This window comes from Musca vetustissima, unplaced genomic scaffold, assembly GCF_032173495.1.
Source record: "Musca vetustissima isolate MV318-11 ecotype Yass unplaced genomic scaffold, APGP_CSIRO_Mvet_v1 utg22244, whole genome shotgun sequence".
Lineage (NCBI taxonomy): Eukaryota > Metazoa > Arthropoda > Insecta > Diptera > Muscidae > Musca > Musca vetustissima.
The window spans coordinates 92,846-115,939 of record NW_026872627.1 but is presented as its reverse complement, the minus strand read 5'-3'; the positions used below and the strand labels follow the sequence as shown (position 1 = coordinate 115,939).

General features: G+C 32.9%; 1 protein-coding gene and 8 non-coding genes across 9 annotated transcripts in view; 1 reads left to right on the top strand and 8 right to left on the bottom strand.

Moving 5' to 3' along the window:
• LOC133332870 (CUGBP Elav-like family member 2) overlaps positions 1–23,094 on the top strand; it is a 50,425-nt gene that overhangs the window by 6,034 nt on the left and 21,297 nt on the right. Inside the window, exon 2 of the mRNA XM_061541271.1 lies at positions 476–1,007. Within this exon, the coding sequence (XP_061397255.1) occupies positions 476–1,007 (532 nt within the window). The remainder of the gene's footprint in view (positions 1–475; positions 1,008–23,094) is intronic.
• Trnan-guu (transfer RNA asparagine (anticodon GUU)) lies at positions 3,468–3,541 on the bottom strand. The gene has a single exon. It is a non-coding gene; the product is annotated as a tRNA-Asn (tRNA).
• Positions 5,058–5,131, bottom strand: Trnan-guu (transfer RNA asparagine (anticodon GUU)). Its single transcript has one exon. It is a non-coding gene; the product is annotated as a tRNA-Asn (tRNA).
• Positions 5,580–5,653, bottom strand: Trnan-guu (transfer RNA asparagine (anticodon GUU)). The gene has a single exon. It is a non-coding gene; the product is annotated as a tRNA-Asn (tRNA).
• Trnan-guu (transfer RNA asparagine (anticodon GUU)) lies at positions 6,811–6,884 on the bottom strand. Its single transcript has one exon. It is a non-coding gene; the product is annotated as a tRNA-Asn (tRNA).
• On the bottom strand, positions 7,048–7,121 carry Trnan-guu (transfer RNA asparagine (anticodon GUU)). The gene has a single exon. It is a non-coding gene; the product is annotated as a tRNA-Asn (tRNA).
• Positions 8,582–8,655, bottom strand: Trnan-guu (transfer RNA asparagine (anticodon GUU)). Its single transcript has one exon. It is a non-coding gene; the product is annotated as a tRNA-Asn (tRNA).
• On the bottom strand, positions 8,840–8,913 carry Trnan-guu (transfer RNA asparagine (anticodon GUU)). The gene has a single exon. It is a non-coding gene; the product is annotated as a tRNA-Asn (tRNA).
• Trnan-guu (transfer RNA asparagine (anticodon GUU)) lies at positions 10,994–11,067 on the bottom strand. Its single transcript has one exon. It is a non-coding gene; the product is annotated as a tRNA-Asn (tRNA).

Below are 23,094 nucleotides of genomic sequence, written 5' to 3'. Positions count from 1 at the left end.
TCTTCAGATCACCCAGGCTGAATAAGAGTTTCTATAGAAAATCTTCAATTCAGCCTGTCTGAATAAGGTTTTTCATAGAAAATCTTCAATTCATCCTAGCTGAATAAGGTTTTTCCTAGAAAATATTCAATTCAGCACAGCTGAATAAGGTTTTTCATAGAAAATATTCAATTCAGCTCAGCTGAATTACAGTTTCTATAGCAAATCAATCAATTCAGCCCTGCTAACTGCGATTTAAAACAAAAAATTTTAATTCAGCTCAGCTGAAATTGAATATAAATACAAAATCTCCACAAATATCTGAATTTTCTTTAAATTTGATATCAACATGCCTTTCTTGACCCTCATATTTCAGTAAAGTATAGTCATATCACATTAAATATAAATAAATAAATCTCCATATGGAGATAACTTTCACACACACATAAATGTTATGTATTAATACAAAAATTCTATATATTTACTTTACTTCTAGGCTTTACATCATAGCCAAACCATGGAAGGCTGTTCGGCACCGTTGGTGGTAAAATTTGCCGATACCCAAAAGGAAAAGGACCAAAAGAAGCTGCAACAACTGCAGGTGGGCCTGTGCGGCATTACAGCCTTAACCACACCGACCGCAGCACCTCGTACGGTACTGGGTGCTTTGACAGCTGCCGCACCGGCAACACCTGCCTTAAGTTCAACCACACAATTGGTATCGGCCACACCAGTCGCCGCCGCTGCTGTCTCTGTGGCAACAGCACCACGTCCCATTGCCTCGTTGGCAACAATATCGGCCGCACCAGCTTCGCTACCCGTTTCAGCAGCCGGTGGAGCATCGGCTGGCCTCATACCCACTTCAACGGCTAGTATGTTTGTACCAACACCGACAAGTGCCACCCAACCGGTTTCCCCGTATCTAACCACAGCCGATGGAATGTTACCAAATTCAGCAGCCGCTGCCCAAATGCAAATATTCCAACAATTACAGGCGTATGGATTGCAACCGGCCCATTATTTACAAGGTAAGTTTGTGAGGCTGTACGTGTGTGTGTGTGCATAAGAAATTATGCGTGCATACTCATACATACTTATGTATGTATTTGTTAGGATATTTGTTTATTTTTTTAGTATGAAATTTGTCTAGAAAATTCCTTTTCGTAACCATTTTTTTTCTTCTTAAGCATTGTGTTTCCACCCTTCGTATATTTTTTGTTGTTGTTTAATTTTTTTTTGTATTTCTTAGTTTTGTTGTTTTTTTTTAAGAAATTCATTAGATTTTTCGTTTTTTTCTAAATGTATTTTTTTATTTATCATTGTTTCCAATATTTCCTTCCTCATTTCCAATAGAGGGCGTTGTAATACTTTATGGTGTTGATCTCCTTGAAATCCACGCCTTGATAGTCCTTGAAAAATATTTTTAAGAAATCCACGCCTTGATAGTCCTTGAAAAATATTTTTAAGAAATCCACGCCTTGATAGTCCTTGAAAAATATTTTTAAGAAATCCACGCCTTGATAGTCCTTGAAAAATATTTTTAAGAAATCCACGCCTTGATAGTCCTTGAAAAATATTTTTAAGGAATCCACGCCTTGATAGTCCTTGAAAAATATTTTTAAGAAATCCAAGCCTTGAAAAATATTTTTAAGAAATCCACGCCTTGATAGTCCTTGAAAAATATTTCTAAGAAATCCACGCCTTGATAGTCCTTGAAAAATATTTTTAAGAAATCCACGCCTTGAAAAATATTTTTAAGAAATCCAGGCCTTGATAGTCCTTGAAAAATATTTTTAAGAAATCCACGCCTTGAAAAATATTTTTAAGAAATCCAGGCCTTGATAGTCCTTGAAAAATATTTTTAAGAAATCCCCGCCTTGATAGTCCTTGAAAAATATTTTAAAAAAATCCACGCCTTTGGCAGTCATTGAAAAGTTATTCTTTAAAAAATTCACATCTTTAACAGCCCTTGAAAATATTTTCAAAATCCCGACGACTTTAATTGTCCTTTAAAAAATTTAAAAAAAATCCACGCCTTTGGTAGTCCTTGAAAAACTATTATTTAAATATTTTAAAATATCTTTTAAAAAATCCACGCCTGATCCCTTGATCCTTGAAAAAATATTCCCGCCTGTCCGTAGTGTTGGCGGTTTATTTGGGATACCATTTGTATTTTGTTTTTTCAAAACAAATAAAAATCCCGCCTTTAATAATCCTCGAATAAATATTCAATTAAAAATCCAAGCCTGTGATATTCCTTAAAAAAATATATTTAATAAATCCTTGGAAACTCTTTTAAAAATGGACGCTGGTGAGAGCCTTCGAAAAATAATTTTTTTAAAAAATCCCCATAACTGAATGTCTATGAAAATTTTGTCTTAAAAATTCCATATAGTCCTTCAAAAAAATGTTAAAAAAAATTCACGCCTATAAAACTGAATTATCATAATAAAATCTTTTGAAAAGGTTATACATAGACCTTCAAAAATTATTTTTAAAAAAATTCAGGTCTATAGTTTCATAAATAATTTTTAAAAAAAAATTTTTGAAAGATTCTTAACAATCACTTAACTTGGACCCTTATCAATTTCTTTAAAAAAATCCTCCTTATCCTCTTCCTTCAGAAATATTTACAAAAAGATGCAGATTCTTGCCTATAGTTTTGAGAGTCCATAAAAAATCTTCAAAAGTCCTCCTATTATTTTTTCAACAAAAAAAACTGTAGTCTTATTAAAAATTCCCTATATTTCTTCATAAAATTATTTTTTAAAAGTCCACCCCATACCTCCGATAGTCATCCAATACGTGTTCGTAAAAAAATCCCCATAGTCTTTCAAAACATTATTCTCAAAAATTCGGCCTAAATATTACAACGCCATTTTGTTCTACAATATTATAATTTTCTCCCTCTCTCTCCACCATTGTTTCGTTAAGTATTTTTTTTCTCCTTGAAAATTTTCATTATTTCTCAAACATGTATGTTTTATTGCATTCAACAATTCCTTTATGGTATGCAAAATGTTTATTTTGTTAAATAAAATTTTGTTGTTGTTCATTTTTTTGCAATTGCATTTGTGTCTTTAAAAAAAAAACTTGCAGAATGTTGTAACTTTTTTAGATATTGTTTTGTTATGTGGAAAATAATGTAGAATATTTAATTGTATATATTATATAAAGCAAGTGATTGGTAAAGAAACAAATATTACAAGAATTGAAAACTTATTAAAAACAAATAAAAAAATTAAATAAAATATAAGCATTAATAATTTTTTTTACAAATTTTATAACTTAAAAAAATAGTAATAAAAAACTATATCGCTCCCGAGAGGGCTCGAACCACCAACCTTTCGGTTAACATAAGAAAAAACTAAAAAAATATTAAAAAAAATCAAAAAAACAAATATAAAACCCCATTTATTTTTAATATAAGTATTAACAACATTTTACAAAAATATTATAACTCAAAAAATATTAACAAAAAGTTATATCGCCCCCGGGTGGGCTCGAACCACCAACCTTTCGGTTAACAGCCGAACGCGCTAGCCAATTGCGCCACGGAGGCAATTTGCCCACTGTGCACAAATAATGGCACATGTACGTTCAAGTTAATCCACTTGCAAAGAGTGTTTCTTTAGTAAAAATAGTTAAGTTTTTTTTTTCGAAAATATATTTTTTTCGAATTCGATTAATGCTAAATTATGATATTGACGAACTAATATTAGTTTATCAATAAGATTTCAATATTTATAGCAAACGCCAACATACAAATTTCACTATTAAATAAATAATAAAGTTAGATGTCAATAAATATACCTCGATTTTGTTGATTTCGTTTTATAGACCCTAAAAAGCAAAGTTTTCTTGATTGGGATTTGCTCCCTGGAAGTCATCATTCACTCCACTTAACAACCAGCCTTCTATAATTTTGTAAAAAAAATTATATTACTAAAGAAAAAAATATATAAACCAGTGAGCGGAGCAGTATAGTCGGACTGGGCCGACCATACGATACTCTACACAACTACCACGGAACTCTAACTTTCTGCGGATATTTATTCCGAGCCTGAGCAACATTTCATGATATTTGCACCCTCTTGTCCGATTATAATAGGTCAACAGCACCACTTCCTTACACTGACATATATTCCGAGTATTACTAATATTCAGTGTATCCCTTCTAATTACTGGTCCATATTCCCTTCACAGTGAGTTGTGCTGTGATGTTCGGTTTATAATTGTGGCCTATAAATCGACTCGAACAAAAAAAAAAACAACAAAAAAAATCGGTCCACTTCACACCTGAGTAACTCCCACATCAGAGTACATACGACCATATAATTGGTATCAATTTAAAGGTCAACCACTCCTCTTGGAACTATAAACTTCTCGGGCCTATGTCCATCAGGGATAAATATATACGCCATAGAATACAAAAGTCAGCGCCCATTTGACCAGCTAAATATTGGTCAATCTTTACCAAAACAGGCATGCTTATTCTTTAGCTCGATCCTGGTCTTCATGTAAACGTTCGTTCGAGCCATAATTGCAGCCTCTGGAGCGACCTGAAAAACGGATAAAAATTAAATATTTGGTCCATTTTATCCCCTAAATATTAACCGATCATTACCGATAACAATAGGGGTCTTCAAAGGCCAGAACCCTTCCTACATGCAAAATTTCATGAAGATTGGTCCATAACTGTGGCCTGTATCGTGTTTACAAATTATATTGGACAGATGGAAGGGCACACATGTGTAGATCGACTAGGTGGGTAGTAGGACCAGTATTTCGCGGCGTTACAAACTCTTTGGGCTGCACAAAGCTATAATACCCCGACAACATAGTTGTGTAGATTATACAAAAATAGATTATGTATATAAATAATATTTATTATTCTTTAAATGCAAATTCTCTTCACTTAAAAACATTGTAAATTTTTTTTTTAAATTTTCTTGAACAAATTCGTAAATTTTAAATTATCCATTAAAAGTTGTGAATTTTAAATTTTTAAGCCGTGATTATTCTAGAATACTTTTCTTAAATTTTCTCGATCGATCTTCAATATACAAAAAGTTTGCCGCCCCCGGGTGGGCTCGAACCACCAACCTTTCGGTTAACAGCCGAACGCGCTAGCCAATTGCGCCACGGAGGCCATGAAACCAGCTGCCATACAATACTTTATACAAAACAGTTCTTTATAAAAATCGTTATATTTATTGGGATGGATTGAAACAATATTAAAAAAAATATTTATATAGATTTTAAACTTATATGAAGCCAACTGAAATGAATTATTAGATTAGTTTGGTAGCTGCAGAAATACATAATTGAAATGATTATTTTAATATAAAATATGACATAATTAATAAAGGTTACGTTTTTTAGCTATAGAAAATGTAGTATGTTCTAGATGTGTACAAATTTTCATGTCATTTCCAGTCGACAAGCTAAATTAATCTGAAAACGGATTTTCAAGTAGTACAAGGGAACAAAATTATTATTTTTTACGTATAAGTTAAATTATTTATATGACCCCCTTGTTCTATGGTAATTAATCGAACTTTATTGAAAATTAAAAATCTTCAGGAAAAAAAATATACCGCCCCCGGGTGGGCTCGAACCACCAACCTTTCGGTTAACAGCCGAACGCGCTAGCCAATTGCGCCACGGAGGCAATGTAACCACTGTGCGTCTACATCTTGATTTAAATAAAAAATTTAAAATGATATGTCCTGTGAGGATAATAATGTTGAACATGTTTATAATAATGCCCAGATCTAGTTTAATCAGTTTTGAGATCTTTTGGTATAAGATATTGTTAACTATAACATCCACTGTCAATATACAGTCAACGCTCGGTATAACGTATATTCAGTTTAATTCGGGACTATTGACTGACTACCGCATATCGAGCCATATTCGCCAAAAAAACGTAAACCTGGAATTTTAAATTTTACAGTTTCTTTAATAAAGCTATTATTTTGAAATTTAGAACTATACTTTAAAACAAAAATAGTTTATAACAAAACTATAGTTCTAAATTTCCAAATAATAGCTTTATTAAATCTGAATTTATTAAAAGAAAAGAAACCTTATACAGTAAAATTTAAAATTTGAGGGTTAAGTTTTTTTGGCGAATATGGCTCGATATAACGAAAGTTTTCCAAATTTGTTTCTTTATAAAAATCTTTATATTTATTGGGGTGGATTGAGACAATATTAAAAGGAATTATCTTTATAGATTTTAACCAACATATGAAGAAAATTGAATGAAATGTAGACAGCTGTTGAAGTTTTTAATTGCAAATAACCCATAGTTACTTTACTAGAAGTTTTAGATTCCGTTCAAATTATAAATTGTACAAAACTATTTTTTTGAAAAATATAATCGTTTGTTGTAAATTCGATAAAAAAGAAGCAAAATATGATTACAGAATTCTTTTAAACAATTCGCAATTCACATATGATTTAAACATTCACAGATTTAAAATCTTCTCATTACGCTGGACTCAGCGCTATATACGCTGATAGTATAATATTACAGTGATTATTCACGAGGACACCCTCCGTAATATCAAGAAAGGTATTCTTCTACCCATCAACATTTGGTTAATATCGTTGGAGTGGACCCCACGTCTTTACTATGGCTGTATAGAGGCAGTATCATCAACAAGAAGGGGGGTTACGCAAGAATTTCTGGTCAGACTTTTCTAGAATCTCTTGTGATGTATATTTCTTCAACTTAAACCATTCACAAATTTCGTCGTCATCTATGTTCTTCATTCTGGGGTCCACAGGGGTTGTGACTATCTATCTATCCAAAAACGTAATCGCCCCCGGGTGGGCTCGAACCACCAACCTTTCGGTTAACAGCCGAACGCGCTAGCCAATTGCGCCACGGAGGCAATTGTGGCCCAAGCTTCTTCAGACAAAAATTTTACTTTAAACATATTTCTTGCATTATAAATTAATATATCCTTTTATTAAAATAACAGTACAGTGTTGAAGTACATTATTCCTTACTAAACATTTTTATTATACAAAATAAAAATATCTCAAAAAAATGACCGCCCCCGGGTGGGCTCGAACCACCAACCTTTCGGTTAACAGCCGAACGCGCTAGCCAATTGCGCCACGGAGGCATGCCATATATTTGGGAATATATGATACATGAACATATTACTGTTTTGAATTTTTGCAAACATTTTGCAAATTTACAACATGGAAATATGAGATAATGGAATTCCACTTTTTTTAATTATGTTACTCATAAATAGTTAACAATATGGTGTCTTAAAAAAGTTTGCAAATGTCGTTTTTTCATTGATAAGCGAAAATTATTATCGATGTTTTGTTAAAAAAAAAATAAAATTGTAAAATACAAACTTGAAGGGTATTGCTAATATACAAAATCTTAACAATAGGATCAATATACTCAAAAAGAGACATATAATCCGGATTATAGAATGAAAATACGGATTAAGTGTTTGGGCTTTGAAAATTCCACTTGAGATCATATCAAAATTGGTCAATCGATCAAAGTCATCGAAATGTCAAATTAATAGGGTGAACGCACCTAATTCCGGCATGTACCAATAGTCGACATCTGTTTTATATAACTTCAAATAACTAAAAAATCCTATAACTAAATATGAAAAATACCTTGAATAATCTTCAATAATACTGCAACCTATCTCTGTATAAAATGTAATCGAGATAAATACATTTATTCAGTAAAAATTTGGCATTTGGTCAATGTGGTTTGTCAACACTAGCGATGATTTATGTTTCTTAAGAAAAAAATAGTGGGCATATCAATTTCAAAAGACCAAAAAACTAAAATTTTTAAGGTTTTCCTATAGTCGGCATATGCATGAATAATAAGCACCTTTTCGATCAAAATTGGGCTCTAAATACCGATTAACTTATAAAAAATAGTTTTAAGTGGTTTTACATAATAGAAGACACGAGTTTAAACTCAAATTCGATTTTCAACTGAAATGCCTTATATAGCCATGCCGAGAATTGGATATCAGGTTCCCAATGTCGGCACCATGTTTTATAATTGTAATATTTTAATAAATAATATTATTTCATATCACATTTTCAATACAGGACTGATGGAAAGATCCCATAGTAATAATTTATTATTGCAAATAGCAGAAAAAACGATTAAATATATAATTTTTGTTTAACTAAAATGCGACATGCCGACTATTGGAACATAACATGCCGACCATTGGAAAAAAGTGCCGACTATTGGCACAAAGGCACTATTTTACATAATTTTCAATTTAATCTACTTTAATACAAATTAAATAAACAAATTTGTATTCCATCGGGGAGTAAACAAAATTTTGAAACAGATGAACCTAAATACAATATCATGGAAAAGATGCACTTGGAATGGTGAAACGTTTAAAAAACGAAAATTCTTAAAGTGCCGACTATTGGTGCACTTACCCTATACCCAAAGTTAAAACAACCAAAAATGTATTTTTTCTATGTCAATGTGCCCGGTCGGTAATGGGTTATAATAATAAATTGACGTCTTTTTATCCACAATATTTGATATTATTTGAAAATTACAAAAAAAATTAATCGCCCCCGGGTGGGCTCGAACCACCAACCTTTCGGTTAACAGCCGAACGCGCTAGCCAATTGCGCCACGGAGGCGAAGTGACCACTGTGCAGCACAAACACAATAACAAATCAAATTTTATTATTAATTTTTAAAATATTACCAAACTTATTTCATCTCCTCTAATGTTATTGACGTTATTAAATTTAAATTTCTATTAAGAAAAATTATTAAAAAATTTTATTTTAGAAAATAAATAGTAGCAAAAGAAAAATAAATCGCCCCCGGGTGGGCTCGAACCACCAACCTTTCGGTTAACAGCCGAACGCGCTAGCCAATTGCGCCACGGAGGCAATGTACCCACTGTGCTGTTAATACGTAAGACATAATTGGCAACAACCACAAATTCATTCTGTCGCAGAATTTATGTTTGTTCTTTGCAAACTGTGTGCGTACGTATGTTTGTGTGTGTGTATTTCTGCACAAAATACCGTAACTAACATAATGATTAGCATTGCCATGGAAATATGTATGGACTACCGAAAATATAAACCGGTTTCTGTGCTACAAACTAAAAAGAAGATACATCCGTATGTACAGAATATTAGCAATAAAATGTTTAGTTTTGAACATGAGATAATCGCATTCTAAATCCATTCAAATACAGAACAGAGGTTATATTAAATTTGTCATTATGATTTTAAAACTTCTAAAATCTCAATCTCAATTTCTTGGGTAGGTCTTGGTTTTAACCCTAATATGTGCAATGTCCAATTTTCGGTATTTTAAATAGAAGGTATGGGATATGGATAAGTAAATCGAATTTCGACTAATCGATTAATCGACTTTTTGTATTGAAAAGTTTAAAGGGCTAAACAGAATGTTCGCGTTGAGCGTTTTTTGTTATCGCGTTAACGCACGCAAAAAGTTAAAATATATTTAACTCCAAAGCGCAACGCACATCAACTTCGAGCGTTTGTGTTATAGTTTCCTTGTGGTTGTTGTATTTTCGATAACACTTAACGCAACGGATGGCTCAACGCGAGCATTCTGCTTAGCCCTTAAAAGTGAAAGTCAAGTTTTGATCTTTGAGAAAATTGCAAAGTCGACTTTTCAAGATCGACTTTCGATTTTCTTCAGAAATACTTGGTTTATTACGACAAAGAAGAAATTACCCAAAAATTACACATTCCAGAACTTTATTTCATCTATTGACAATTCTTAAAAAAAATTAAATTTTTAGTCAATTTTAGTTGGTAAATGTTTTATAAGTCGAAAATCGATTTTGAACGGGTATGACAAAATCGAAAGATCGACTTTTTAGTCAATGGCAAAAATCGTAAAGTCTAAAAATCGACTTTTTGATCAGAGACAAAAATCGAAAAGTTTAAAAGTCGACTTTTGGGATCGACTACGTGTCCCTAGTATAGGACCATACAACATATGTAACGAGGTCTTATTATATTTTTAATTTATTTCGATAGATAAAACACGTGGCAAGTTAAGTGAAAGCTTAACACAGCGCCATTTTGCCTGTAGACGTGATTAACCCTTTAAATGCTTCTTTCAAGTGAGCCGTGCGAAGACGAACTGGATTTTCAGTATTTTGAACAACATTGATCGTCAACTTAGAGTGTGACAGCGATTTAATTTGTACCAGTAGGTACTCCATATTTTGACATGGCTCCCACATAAAGATCCCTTCCAAATTTCGGTATTTTGGGGCAGCATTTTCAAACCCAAAAGCCTGTAATTTGGTATTTTGGAGGCCGCTATAGAAAATTATCAAAATGTATTGACATAGCCCCTATATATATATATGTTTATATTTCGGAATTTGAGGGCTTCAGATGCATTTTTTAATCAAAAAGTTTGGTATTAGGAAGTGGACATATTTACATTTAGACAATTTCCAATATAATATAATGAGGATCTCCAAATGAAGAACCCGCCACATTATCGGTATTTTTTAAATGTTTGCTGAATTTGCCCAACTAAAGGTGTGTAATGTGACATTCCAAGTTATTGGATGGTGAGCACTTTGTTTGCAAGACTATTTCGATCCATAGATCCATGGTTTGACATAACCCTACATAGAGTTCATGGCATTTTATTATTTTGGAAATTTTATCCGAATTCGCCCAAAACTCTGTTCAACACTTCTGGCACAACACTTTAGATTTAGTGCAAACATTAGCGGTTTAGGTCCAACATAACCGGTAGCTCCCCCACAATTTGAATAATTATAAATCTTAAAAAATAGCCTCCGTTTTGATCTAGATATGTAATATGAAATTAACTTACTTCAAAAATACTGGCCCAAAGTCTAGATCTTATTATTTTTTCTTTATAAATTTTCCAAATTATACATACATTTTCATAAAACTAATTTATTATAATCAAATAAAACAAAAAAATAAATAAAAACAGTTGCGCCCCCGGGTGGGCTCGAACCACCAACCTTTCGGTTAACAGCCGAACGCGCTAGCCAATTGCGCCACGGAGGCATATAAACACACGTTGACTAACAGTACACACATACACTAGAGGACACACAAACAGCCACTTTTAACATAGAACAAACTTCAAACAGAAACGGTTTTTGTTCTCGTTACGGTTGGTTAGCGTGTGTAGTTGAAATGAACAGAGGCTATTTATAACTCAAAGAGAAGACATAACACACACACACGTACATACGTACACAAACAATAATGGCAAACAGAACAATGAAACCAATGAAATGGATGCGTACGTTTATAAAATAACAGAGACATGTAATTGAAAGAGATTTCACAGTAACATAGATTTCACATAACATATAAAGAACAAATGTATGTGTTTGTTTTTATCTGCGAGATAATTTAACAGAGATGTTTTAGAGAATATGGGAATGTTAGGTTGTTCACATAAAGAGTGTTAAACTAACATATTGGGTTAAAAATGTTAGTTATTTATAAATGGTAATTTACAATAAGGTTAAAGCGTGTGAATATGGAACATGGCATTGTATGTTATTGTTATCTGTTCGTAGGTGAAGCGGAATTTGTAAAAAAAAAAACTTATTTATGAATTATCATAAATAATCAAATCTATTTATAGTTTCATCGCGAAATTGATTAAAGTGGGAATTTATTTTATTATTGGTTTACGGAGATAACAAAATTAATTAGAATGTGAAATCAAACTATGGTGGGATGTTTTGTTGTATTAAAACTTAACACATTATTATGATATTATTAAAAAAATTTTGAATATTATGAAGTGAAGTACAAAATAATAAACTGAAAATATACCGTTATTAAAACAAATATTTTTTAAGCCGAATTCGGGTTAAAAAAATGTGGTCGGCGTCCAGCAAAAATGTACGGATTCCGCAGCTCGGAATCAATGTTCCCAGTGGTTGCAATTCAGCATGAAAATTCATGAAATATTTGTTTGAAACGGTAGTAGGGTTCATAAATTTAAACGTTTGAAGATTATTTCAGGCAACTGTTGGCCGGGACTGCGACTCAAATGGTCCATTCGCTTTGTCCAATTTCGGCATACTCTTTCCAGGGATGCAAAAGTTGGTACAATTGTACTAATTTTAGCACTATTTGGAAGTCAAAAGTACAATAGCACCCCAATGACATATTTAGCACTATTTCAGAATTCAGTATTCCCGATCAGATTCAGTAAAGATATTAGTTATTATTTTGTAATAGTTCTACGAGAGAGATGATTTTTTATTGTTTCAGGAATGTTTCGGTACAGATATGCATGTTGTTTTTAAATACTCAACAACTCGATGGCTTTCACGTCAAGAAGTTATTGAAACAATTTTGGCGCAGTGGGAATCACTTCAATATTATTTTACACTCAATGATTTTGAAGGTGATTCCCAAAAGTTAAGGCTCAATTCTATTATTTCAGAATTTTCAAACCCTTTTTATACCCTTCACCACACTGTGGAACAGGGTATTATGTCTCTGTGCATATGTTTGTAACAGGCAAAAGGAAACGAGATAGACACATGGTTCCTTTTGAGAATATGCATAGAATCACTTTTTAAGTCGATTTATGCATCTCCGTCCGTCTGTCTGTCCATGCTAAATTGTAAACAAAGTACAGGTCGCATTTATGATCCGAATTGGATAAAATTTGGCATAGGTCACTTATTTGGCCTAAGGACGAACCCTATTGAAATTGTGAAAAATCGGTTCAGATTTAGATATAGTTCTCATATATTTTTTCGTCCAATATAATGTAAATGGTGTACCAAAGTCCCTATATATCATTCGATTTGCACGAAATTTAGCTTAGCGTAATGAATTAGGTCTAGAATGATGTGTGCTAAGTTTACTGAAAATCGGTCCAGATTTAGATATAGCTCCCATATATATTTTCGTCCTATTTAATGTAATTGGTGTACCGAAGTCCCTATATATCTATCGATTTGCATTAAATTTGGTATAGTGTACTGAATTAGGTCTAGAATGATGTGTTCTAAGTTTCCTGAAAATCGGTCCAGATTTAGATATAGCTCCCATATATATTTTCGTCCTATTTAATGTAATTGGTGTACCAAAGTCCCTATATATCTATCGATTTGCATTAAATTTTGTATAGTGTACTGAATTAGGTCTAGAATAATGTGTGTTAAGTTTCGTGAAATCGGCACAGATTTAGATATAGCTCCTATATATTTTTTCTTCCGATTTTATGTAAAATCCCAAAGTTTGTCCGATTGCCACACAATTTGGTACAATGAACTGTAGTTAATATAAGTTAATCTCTGGCAAGTCGCATTGAAATCGGTTCAGATTTTGATATAGCATCTACACATATATTTTCGTCCGATTTTACACAAAATTAACACAAATTTTGCACAACGTACTGAAGTTAGTATAACCTAGAAGTTGGATATAAATGCTTCACTAAAGTGGGTCCAATCGGCACAAGATTTAGCACTACGTACTGAAGTTACTATAACATAACGTGTGGCAGTTTAGTTAAAATCTGTTTATATTTAGATATAGCTCCTATATATAGTTTCGTACGATTTTTAGTCAATTGTTCACCAAAGACCCAAAGGTAGGCCGATTGACACTAAATTGTGCACAACATACTGAAGTTAATATAAATTAGCGTGTGGAAAGTTTTGAAATAGAGCTCTTATACATATTTTTCCCGATTTTAAGTACATGATTCAGCAGGAACTCACAATGTGCAGAATGCAATGTTTAAAGATCCATTCTCATGTTAATAGTCCTTCAAAAATTCGATGTCTGTTAGGATTCATCTGTTGAATATACCCAAAGTTGTGAAGGTCGACGCCGACCGACTTTACTACTTTCCTTACTGGTTACTGTTATTTTTTTCTTGCAATATGTACAAAAATTATAAATAATATCAAATTATAAATGCAGTCTGAGGATGCCAGAAAGCATGTTGAAATTATTAAATCTTTCAAAAACCACAATAATGAACTAAATGAACTAAACGAAGATGTGTTTCCTTATACATCACACATTTTTATAGAGAATGTGGAATATATACCACATTCATCTACAAATATGGAAAGGGTATTTTCATATCAAAATATAATTAAAACCAAAGAAAGGAACATAATACATGCTTCGACTGCTTCAAATCTTAATTAATTTTTTATGTATGTTTTTATTAATTGTTAATAACAATAAACATTTTATTTAAAAATATATAAAAAGTACAATCGGACTGAAAAAAGTACACTTTTTATTGAAAGCCAGTACAATTTGAATAATTTCATTTCGCATCCCTGACTCTTTCGAACGCATTTTGATAATAAAATGTATTTATTTGCAAGCATTATTCCTTAGTAAGGCCTTAAAAATACCGAAAATTGGTCGGTGCTGTTATATGGGAGGTTTATCAAAACCTAAACCGATATTGGGTTGAAATGCGTACCCAAACTGCCCAAAATACCGAAAATTGCGATGTAGCGTTATAAAAGTGGTCCAATATTAAAAATTGTTGTAGAAAGATTTTCGGTCCAGTGAGAACCCAAAATAGCAACTTACAGGTGATTAGGATGAAAAACTGTACCAAAATTAGTAACATACCGTCCTATGGGGTTACTCTAAAAAGTGGACCTATATTGATAGCGGAAGTGGTATTAGGATTTGCTACCCAATGAAAACCCAAAATACCAAATAGCAGCCAAATCGATTGAAACACGTGCGTAAAATACGCAAAATACTGAATAATGTGGGCTACCATAAAACTTGGACTAACATTGATCATTTTTGATAACGAGATTTTGTACCCAATGAGAATCCAAGATATAAAATTAGACTGTGATTTGATTTTAGCTGAAAAACGTGGCCAAACTCGTTTTGAGGTGCTTTAATCTGAAAGAAATTTGAAAAATAAAATACTGAGTCAGAAGGAGGCTGCGGCAAGGAAGAAGGGGTTGACGGCCAGACATTTTTCGAGGGGGCTTCAGTTCTGAGTGCAAAAGCTACAGAACGAAGGGGTTAGGCTATGGGTTCTTATTCCGGAAAAGATGAGTCGCGCAAAGGCTCGAAACTAATCGAAGACATAAAAACCCTATTTATTCAGACATCTATCAAAATTGGCAATCATTTGTACAGTACACCTAACATGGGGAAAATCACCTTTAACATAGAAAATAAAGGTCCGAATGTACAAACATTTCTAGAATTAGTAGATACCAATAAATAATTCATAAAATAAAGAAGGTGGGAATTAACCTTATAGAACGATTCGATTTCAAAGGGACTTTATTGAAGAAAGCCGGAATATTTTTGCAGTATGTGAGGAAATATCGATTGAATTTGGCATTTATGATATCAAATCGATTGTTCGAGTAGTACAAAAAACATTTGATCTAAAAATATATCACTCAAGAGTTTTGAAATACAAAATATTAAAATTTTTTCAACCGAGGGCCGTTTCAAAAAATTTTAAAGGTAAACCGTTTGTTTATTGAGTATTTTTATACCCTCTACCTTAGTATGGAGGGTATAATCATTTTCAACTCTATAAATGATTTAGATTTAGCCGTGTCCGTCTGTACGTCTCTCTTTTGTAGTAGAATTGAGATAAATCGCGAAAATGTTGCATAGAGTCTTCTTTTGTCTGCAGGCAGGTCAATTTGGCGTTCCTGAGTGTTTTTTTATTAGAATTCGCTGAAATTTGGTTCAATGGGTTGTTATTGGGTACGAAATTTCCCCACTAAAAATTATAAATGTAGATCCACATTTTCTGGTAGCCACGGTACCTCCACTTTTCAGTAGTATGGGGGGTTCTGAACTTATATTGACCGAATTGTCTCTAATTTAGTACTTTTAGTTCCTATTAAGTAGCAAATCTCTTTACTGCAAATTACAAATAAAGGTAATTTTTTTCGTGAAGCTCCCATATGAGGGTGCCCCCCAATTTTCGACATTTTGGAGTTCTTGAACGCGTTTTTCAACCAAATTCGCTGAAATTTGGCACATTGGATTCTTCTTAGGTACCAAATTTCTCCACTAAAAATTATAAATATAAGTCCACTTGTTCCTGGTAGGCCCCATACAACAACGGTACCCCCCAATTTTCAGTTTTTGGTGGTTTTTGGCCGCATTTTTCGCACGAATTGGCTGTACTTTTAGTTCTTATTGGGTAGCAAATCTCACCATTAAAAATTATAAATATGGGTAAATGTTTTCGGGTAGCACCCATATAAGGGTACCTCCCAAATTTCGCTATCTTCTGGAGTTGAGATATGGTGCTGAAATTTTGCATAGGATTGTATTTTGTCTGTAAGCTGATCAAGTTTAAAGATGGACCGTATCGGTCAACGTTAAGATGTAGCCCACATACAATAGTGCCCCCCCCAAATTTTCGGTATTTTAGGGTTCTTGAGAGCGTTTTTAAACCAAATGGCCTGAAATTTTGTAAATTGGGTCCTTTTTTTAAATTATAAATATAGGTCAACTTTTTCGAATATTTTAGGGGTTTTCAGTGTGTTTTTAATTGAATTCGCAGTAATTTGAAACATTCGGTTCTCATTTTGTAATAAAACTCTCCACGAAAAATTATAAATATAGGTCCACTTTTTCGGGTAGCCCCAATATGGGTACCCCCAATTTTCGCTATTTTGAGAATTTTAAGCGAGAATTCGCCGTAATTTAGTATTTTGTAGCCGTATATGGTATTATTCTACCTTCGGAGGGCATGAACATAAAAAAATAGTTCTAGACCCTATATAATGGTTCCCACTGATATTCGGCATTTTCAGTATTTAGCATGAAACTGCAGTATTTTGAGGATTTCCTACACATGTGCCATTTTGGGGTTTTAAGATTTTATGAAATTTGTATGTGGTATACATTATGGCGTACAACAATCGACTGATACAATTGTCGGTAGATGTATACTTTTCATTATATTTTCATTTCAAGTAATTGTCAGTATACATATTGTGGAGGGTATCGAAAGTTCCGCCCGGCTGAATTTAACACCTTTTTCACTTGTTTAATTTTTTCCTGTTTCATTTTATCCATGTTGCATCTATCAGATCATGAGAAATTCCACCAATATGAAAATAAAATAATGTTTTGTTTTTTTTTTTTCTATTTTAAACCACAATGTTGGTAGACCATTAAAGTTATCAAATCCTTTGACAATTAAAAAGAAAAAAAAAAAAAAAAAACAGTGAGGAAAGTAGTAAAGTCGGACGGGGCCGACTATATGATACCCTTCACCACTATGGGTATATTCAACAAGACTCTTAGCATGAAATTGGATGAAATAAAATATGTGATATTTATCTAAATGTGAATCTACCCAGATCTATCCATAAAGTATGTAAATCGACTTCAAACAAATATAAATAGGTCATCCGTTGGGCTATGTCTGTACTTCTAGAAAACGCAACTATATAATTTTATGCTCAATTTTGTACGATGTGCAAACTTTGATGTCAATCTGACTAACATGAGGAGTTTGATGCCCAATTTACTTGAAATCGGGCGAAAATATATATGGTGCGTCCAATACTTAACATTCTAAAGTTGGTGCAAATCGAAAGATATATAGGGACTTTGGGGCACCATTTACATTAAATCGGACGAAACTATATATGGGAGATATATCTAAATCAGGACCGATTTTCATGAAACTTGGCACACATCATTCTAGGCTCAATTAAGTACGTTATGCCAAATTTCGTGCAAATCGAAGGATATATAGGGACTGTGGTGCACCATTTACATGATATCGGACGAAACTATATATGGGAGCTATATCTAAATCTGGACCGATTTTCACGAAACTTGGCAGACTTTGGGGCACCATTTACATGAAATCGGACGAAACTATATATGGGAGCTACATCTAAATCTGGACCGATTTTCTCGAAACTTGGCAGACATCATTCTAGAGCTAAGTGATTAGGCTGTACCAAATTTCGTGCAAATCGAAAGATATATAGGGACTTTGGTGCACCATTTACATGAAATCGGACGAAACTATATATTGGAACTATATCTAAATCTGGACCGATTTGTACGAAACTTGGCAGACATCATTCTAGACCTAAATGAATAGGCTTTACCAAATTTCGTGCAAATCGAAAGATATATAGGGACCGTTTACATTAAATCTGTTAAATATATATATATGGGAGCTATATCTAAGTCTGAACCGATTTTTCCCAATTTCAATAGGGTTCGTCCTTGGGCCGAATAAGTGACCTATGCCAAATTTCATCCAATTCGGATCATAAATGCGACCTGTACTTTGTTTACAATTTAACATGGACAGAGGGACGGACAGACGGACGGACATGCATAAATCGACTTAGAAAGTGATTCTATGTATATTCTCAAAAGGAACCATGGGTCTATCTCGATTATTTTTGCCTGTTACAAACATATGCACAAAGACATAATACCCTATACCACAGTGTGGTGAAGGGTATAACAACATCTCATTTCATCACTTTAATGTACATTTAATTCTGTTTTTTTCATTCATATCTATAGTTCAAACACACTTTTGAAGAAAAAAAAGTCAGTCAGACAGATAGCAAAATAATCACTTGCCATGTGGTGGTCTTTGTTCATTCGTTTGTGTGTGTGTCGGTTTTCTTCTACTATCTTTAATGTTGTTGCAGCGCTTTGATGTTTTCTTGGTAAAGATGATGATGATGATGAAAAACCACTTTTGTTGGCATTTGTAAGTCGCTACACGTGGCTATTTCAAAAAAAAAATAAAAGTGAAAGCAACAACAGAAAACAATATCATCAAATAAATGCAAACAAAAAATGGAGACACATATACACACACATATGTATGTATGTGTGTCAAAGGACATTTAAGACTATATTTGATATTGCTGCTGCCACTGTTTGTCTGCCTGCCATTGCTCTTCATTTCACTTTTACTTTATTAAACCAAAGAAAAAAAAACTATGCCATTTAGTTGGAGAAAGGGACAACAAGCTAAAAAAAGAGAAGAAACTTAAATGAAATAAAGTGCTCTTTAGTGAAAATAATTCTTGCTAAAATGTTGCAGTTTTTTAATGTGCTATTGTTGAAAAATTGAATGGCAAAAAACAAAATGAAATCAAAGGGAACTGAATTTACTTTTCAAAGGACAACAGTATTGAATCAATTATGGAAGGTGTAGAGCAAAACATCTAAAATTAAAAATTATCGCCAGTAAAGTTATCTCTAGCAAATTGAGAGAAACTATTAGTCCATCTAAATCAAAAATTTCCCTAATTTTGGCCCATCATATATTCTCCACCTACGCCCCTGCGAACATGTTCTCATTTCTAAGTAGTTTTATTAAAACATTTGATGTTGACATCAAATTATACAATTAATTCTTCAACTCATTTCACCCAAAAACAAAACAAAGAAAACTTTGTCAATAAAATAACTTTGAATTTGTTGTTTTCTTACCTTCTTAGACCTATCAACTCACATCAAGAAAATCTTCCACAGAAGAAGTTGAAAAAACAAAACAACATAACTTTAGTTCTTTTACGAATAACTGGCATAAAGAAAGAAATTCTTAAGAAAGAGTAGAATAAATGACTGAGAAAAAAATAAACAATTCTTTGTTGTTGTACATAAACTATTCCGCGGGTACTTAAATGCCTCCCTTGTAAGAAAATTCTGAGACATTGACAAACATTTGGAGCTGTACAGAAAGGCCAAGAGATTGGCATATTCTCAAAACTCAGAATAGAATTATGCCATTACACTGGATAAGAAGAAGGGTTAACATTTCCTTAGAGGGCACTATGAGCCAGGAACCAAAAAGTCCCTATGCATCCTCCGATTTTCATGAAATTTGGCATAGCGAACTAAATATAGCTCCCACATACATTTTCGTCCGATTTTAAGTAAATGGTGCACCAAAGTCCCTATATATCTTTCGATTTGAGCTATATTTGGCATAACGCACTGAATAGTCGGATTCACCTTAGACACTGTAATCTGATATTTCAGGTTCTTTGAGGGTACAGTCTAATCGATATTCTGCATGTACATATTACAAATCTGCTATATGAAGTATAATAAGTGCATCTTAAACGCAGGACGACGTTTTTCCCTACGAACTTTTTTCAGCCTTGGGTTTCTCTCAGTGTTTTAACTACATCACAACTTAAGAAGTCCACTTTCTGGCAAAATAAAGTATGTAGTAGTCAAAAGGTTGTTTCCACCTTTTGTTATGAAGGACTGACTGAATGTAGACAGAAATTACCGAGAATGTTTAAGGAGATTTTCGATGCTCATAAAAAGTTCTAGAAAAAAAAAACAAATGCACTTGTACTCCTTTTTGTGAAAAAGAAAAGGATTACAGGGATGGCTATAATGGCGAGCATTTACATACATTCATTCTGATGGTTCCACTATTTAACACAAAGGAATTGTGTATGCTTTGCTTATGTGAAATGCTGTGCAAAATGTCTTTTGTCTGGTAAGGAATTCTGTTTACTTTCTTAGAAATATGCACCCATATAAATTATTTTAAAGTTCACGAATATTAAGGAAGCAATCTTTTGACAAACATGATGTGAGAGACTTTTGTATGATCCATGAAAAGATATTTTTTTAAAAAATCCACGCCTTGCGTGTTCCTTGAAAAAATTTGTTTAAATATCCATGCCTAATTTTTGGCCCTAGAAAAAAATCCGTACAAATCCAGGCCTTATTTTGGCCCTAGAAAAAATATAATCAACGTTTTTTGGCCAGAAAAAAATCCTTAAAATCTCCAAGCCTTAATTTGGCCCCATAAAAAATCAGGCCTTATTTTGAGAAATAAATCATTAAAAAATCGAGGCCTTCTTTTAGCCCTATAAAATATCCAGGTCTTATTTTGGCCCTATAAAATGTCCAGGTGTTATTTTGGCCGTATGTAAAATCCAGGCCTTATATTTACCCAAGAAAAGAATCCACACCTTGTAGGAAAATATTCTTTATAAACCAGTGAGCGGAGCAGTATAGTCGGACGGGGCCGACCATACGATACCCTACACAACTATCACAGAACTCAAATTTTCTGCGGATGTTTATTCCGGGCCTGGATGTTTATTCCTGCGGATGTTTATTCCGTGATATTTGCACCCTCTTGCCCTCTTCCTCACACTGATATATTTTCCAAGTATTCTGAGTAATTAGTACATCTATTGTCCAGATTCCCTTCACCGTGTGTTGTGTTGTGATGTTCGGCTTTCATTTGTGGTCTATAGTTCGACTCGAAAATAACTAAAAAAAAAATAATAAAAATAAAGTTTTCGGCCCACTTCATTCCAAAATTATTATCTGACCATCACCGAAAATTATAGGCGTTGTCCTTGACCATGACTGGAACCTCATGGAACATTTCAAAGCGATCTGCGCTATAGTTCCGCTCTCTAGAGTGAATATTTAGGTTTAACTCCCACATCCGAGCACATACAACAATATAATTTACAGGTCAACCACTCCTCTTGCATATAATGTCAACTTCTCAGGTCTATGCCCTTCAGGAGTAAATATATACGACATATAATAAAAATGTTGTCATTTTTCACACAAAAGTCTGGGTCCATTTGACCCGCTAAATATTGACCGATCTTTATCAAAACCGGCATGCTTATTCTTTGGCCCGATCCCCTTCTCCATGCCATTTCACGATGTTCGGGCCATTATTGCGGCCTCTGGAGCGACCAGAAAAAACGACAAAAATTTAGTATTAGGTCCATTCCATCCCCTAAATATTAACCGATCTTTCCCAAAAACAATAGGGGTCAAATTATAATGGACAGACGGAAGGACGGACGGACACACATGTCTAGATCGACTCACCTAGTCGAGATATGACGATCGGTAGACTTAAAGGTGGGCCTAGGAGCAATATTTCGCGGCGTAACAAACATTTGGCGCTGCACAAAGCTATAATAATCGGACAACATAGTTGTGTAGGGTATAAAAATGTACGCTTTGGAAGGCCTTGAAAAAATAATCTTTTAAAAAATCTACACCTTAAATGGCCCTGAAAAATAGTTTCTACACCAAAATATTTGCTTTAAATACAATATTATTTTTTGCTAAAAAAACAACAACAAAAATATATAAATTACATTATTTTCCACAGAAAAACAACAACAACAAAACAATATCTATTTTGTAAATGTCATTGTCATCATTTGGGAATCAATAGAAAAAAATCAGAGAAAATAAAACTGAACGTCTGCTGCCTAGATTTTTGTTTTGTTGTGGATATCGTGTATTTCCAAATATATTCTATGTTAGCATGTGTCCAATTAAATTAAGCGAAACAAAAATTCGACCACAAACCGTAAAATAGCAATGTCAATGTGAATGTGTGATTGAGTGTTATCCAGAAATAAAAGAACAGCTAAATATGTATTTTTAAATATTTACACGTACATCTACTCTATATTTTTGTGTGTATGTTTTGGAAAAAAAAATTAAAAATTCATTACAAAAAATATTAAATTCCAAAAATTCCAGTCATATATCTATATTTTTTTTCTAACCTCTTACTGCGTTATTTCTTGTATTTGCATAAAAATTGTTTTGTGAAGCGCTATTGTTTTCTTCTTCTTCTATTCTACTTTTAATGCTCGGCTTAAATCACCCAAAATTAAAAACAAACCAAAAAATAATAATTAACAAAATTTGGACTAATCAATCTAAAAATCTAAAATGTTTTCATCTAATTTGCAGTAATACAAAAAATAAACTCTTTCCTCTACTCTACTTTTTTTCAAAATTGTCTTAACAGCATTTTGCATTTATCGAAAAATTTCTATTTTTTTTAATTTTAATTTTGTTAATTAAATTTTGTGTTGAATTGTTTTTTTTTCTTTCTTTGATTAAATAAAAAAGAGTATGCTTTCTTTTTAAGTTTTTGTTTTTAGTTTACATTTTTTTAATTTTATATTTTGTTATTTATGTATTTGTTGTTTTTTTTTTTTGCTCTTTATTTGTATTTATGTATGTATGTATAGAAAGTATTGCAATGCCACGTATCGTATATATATT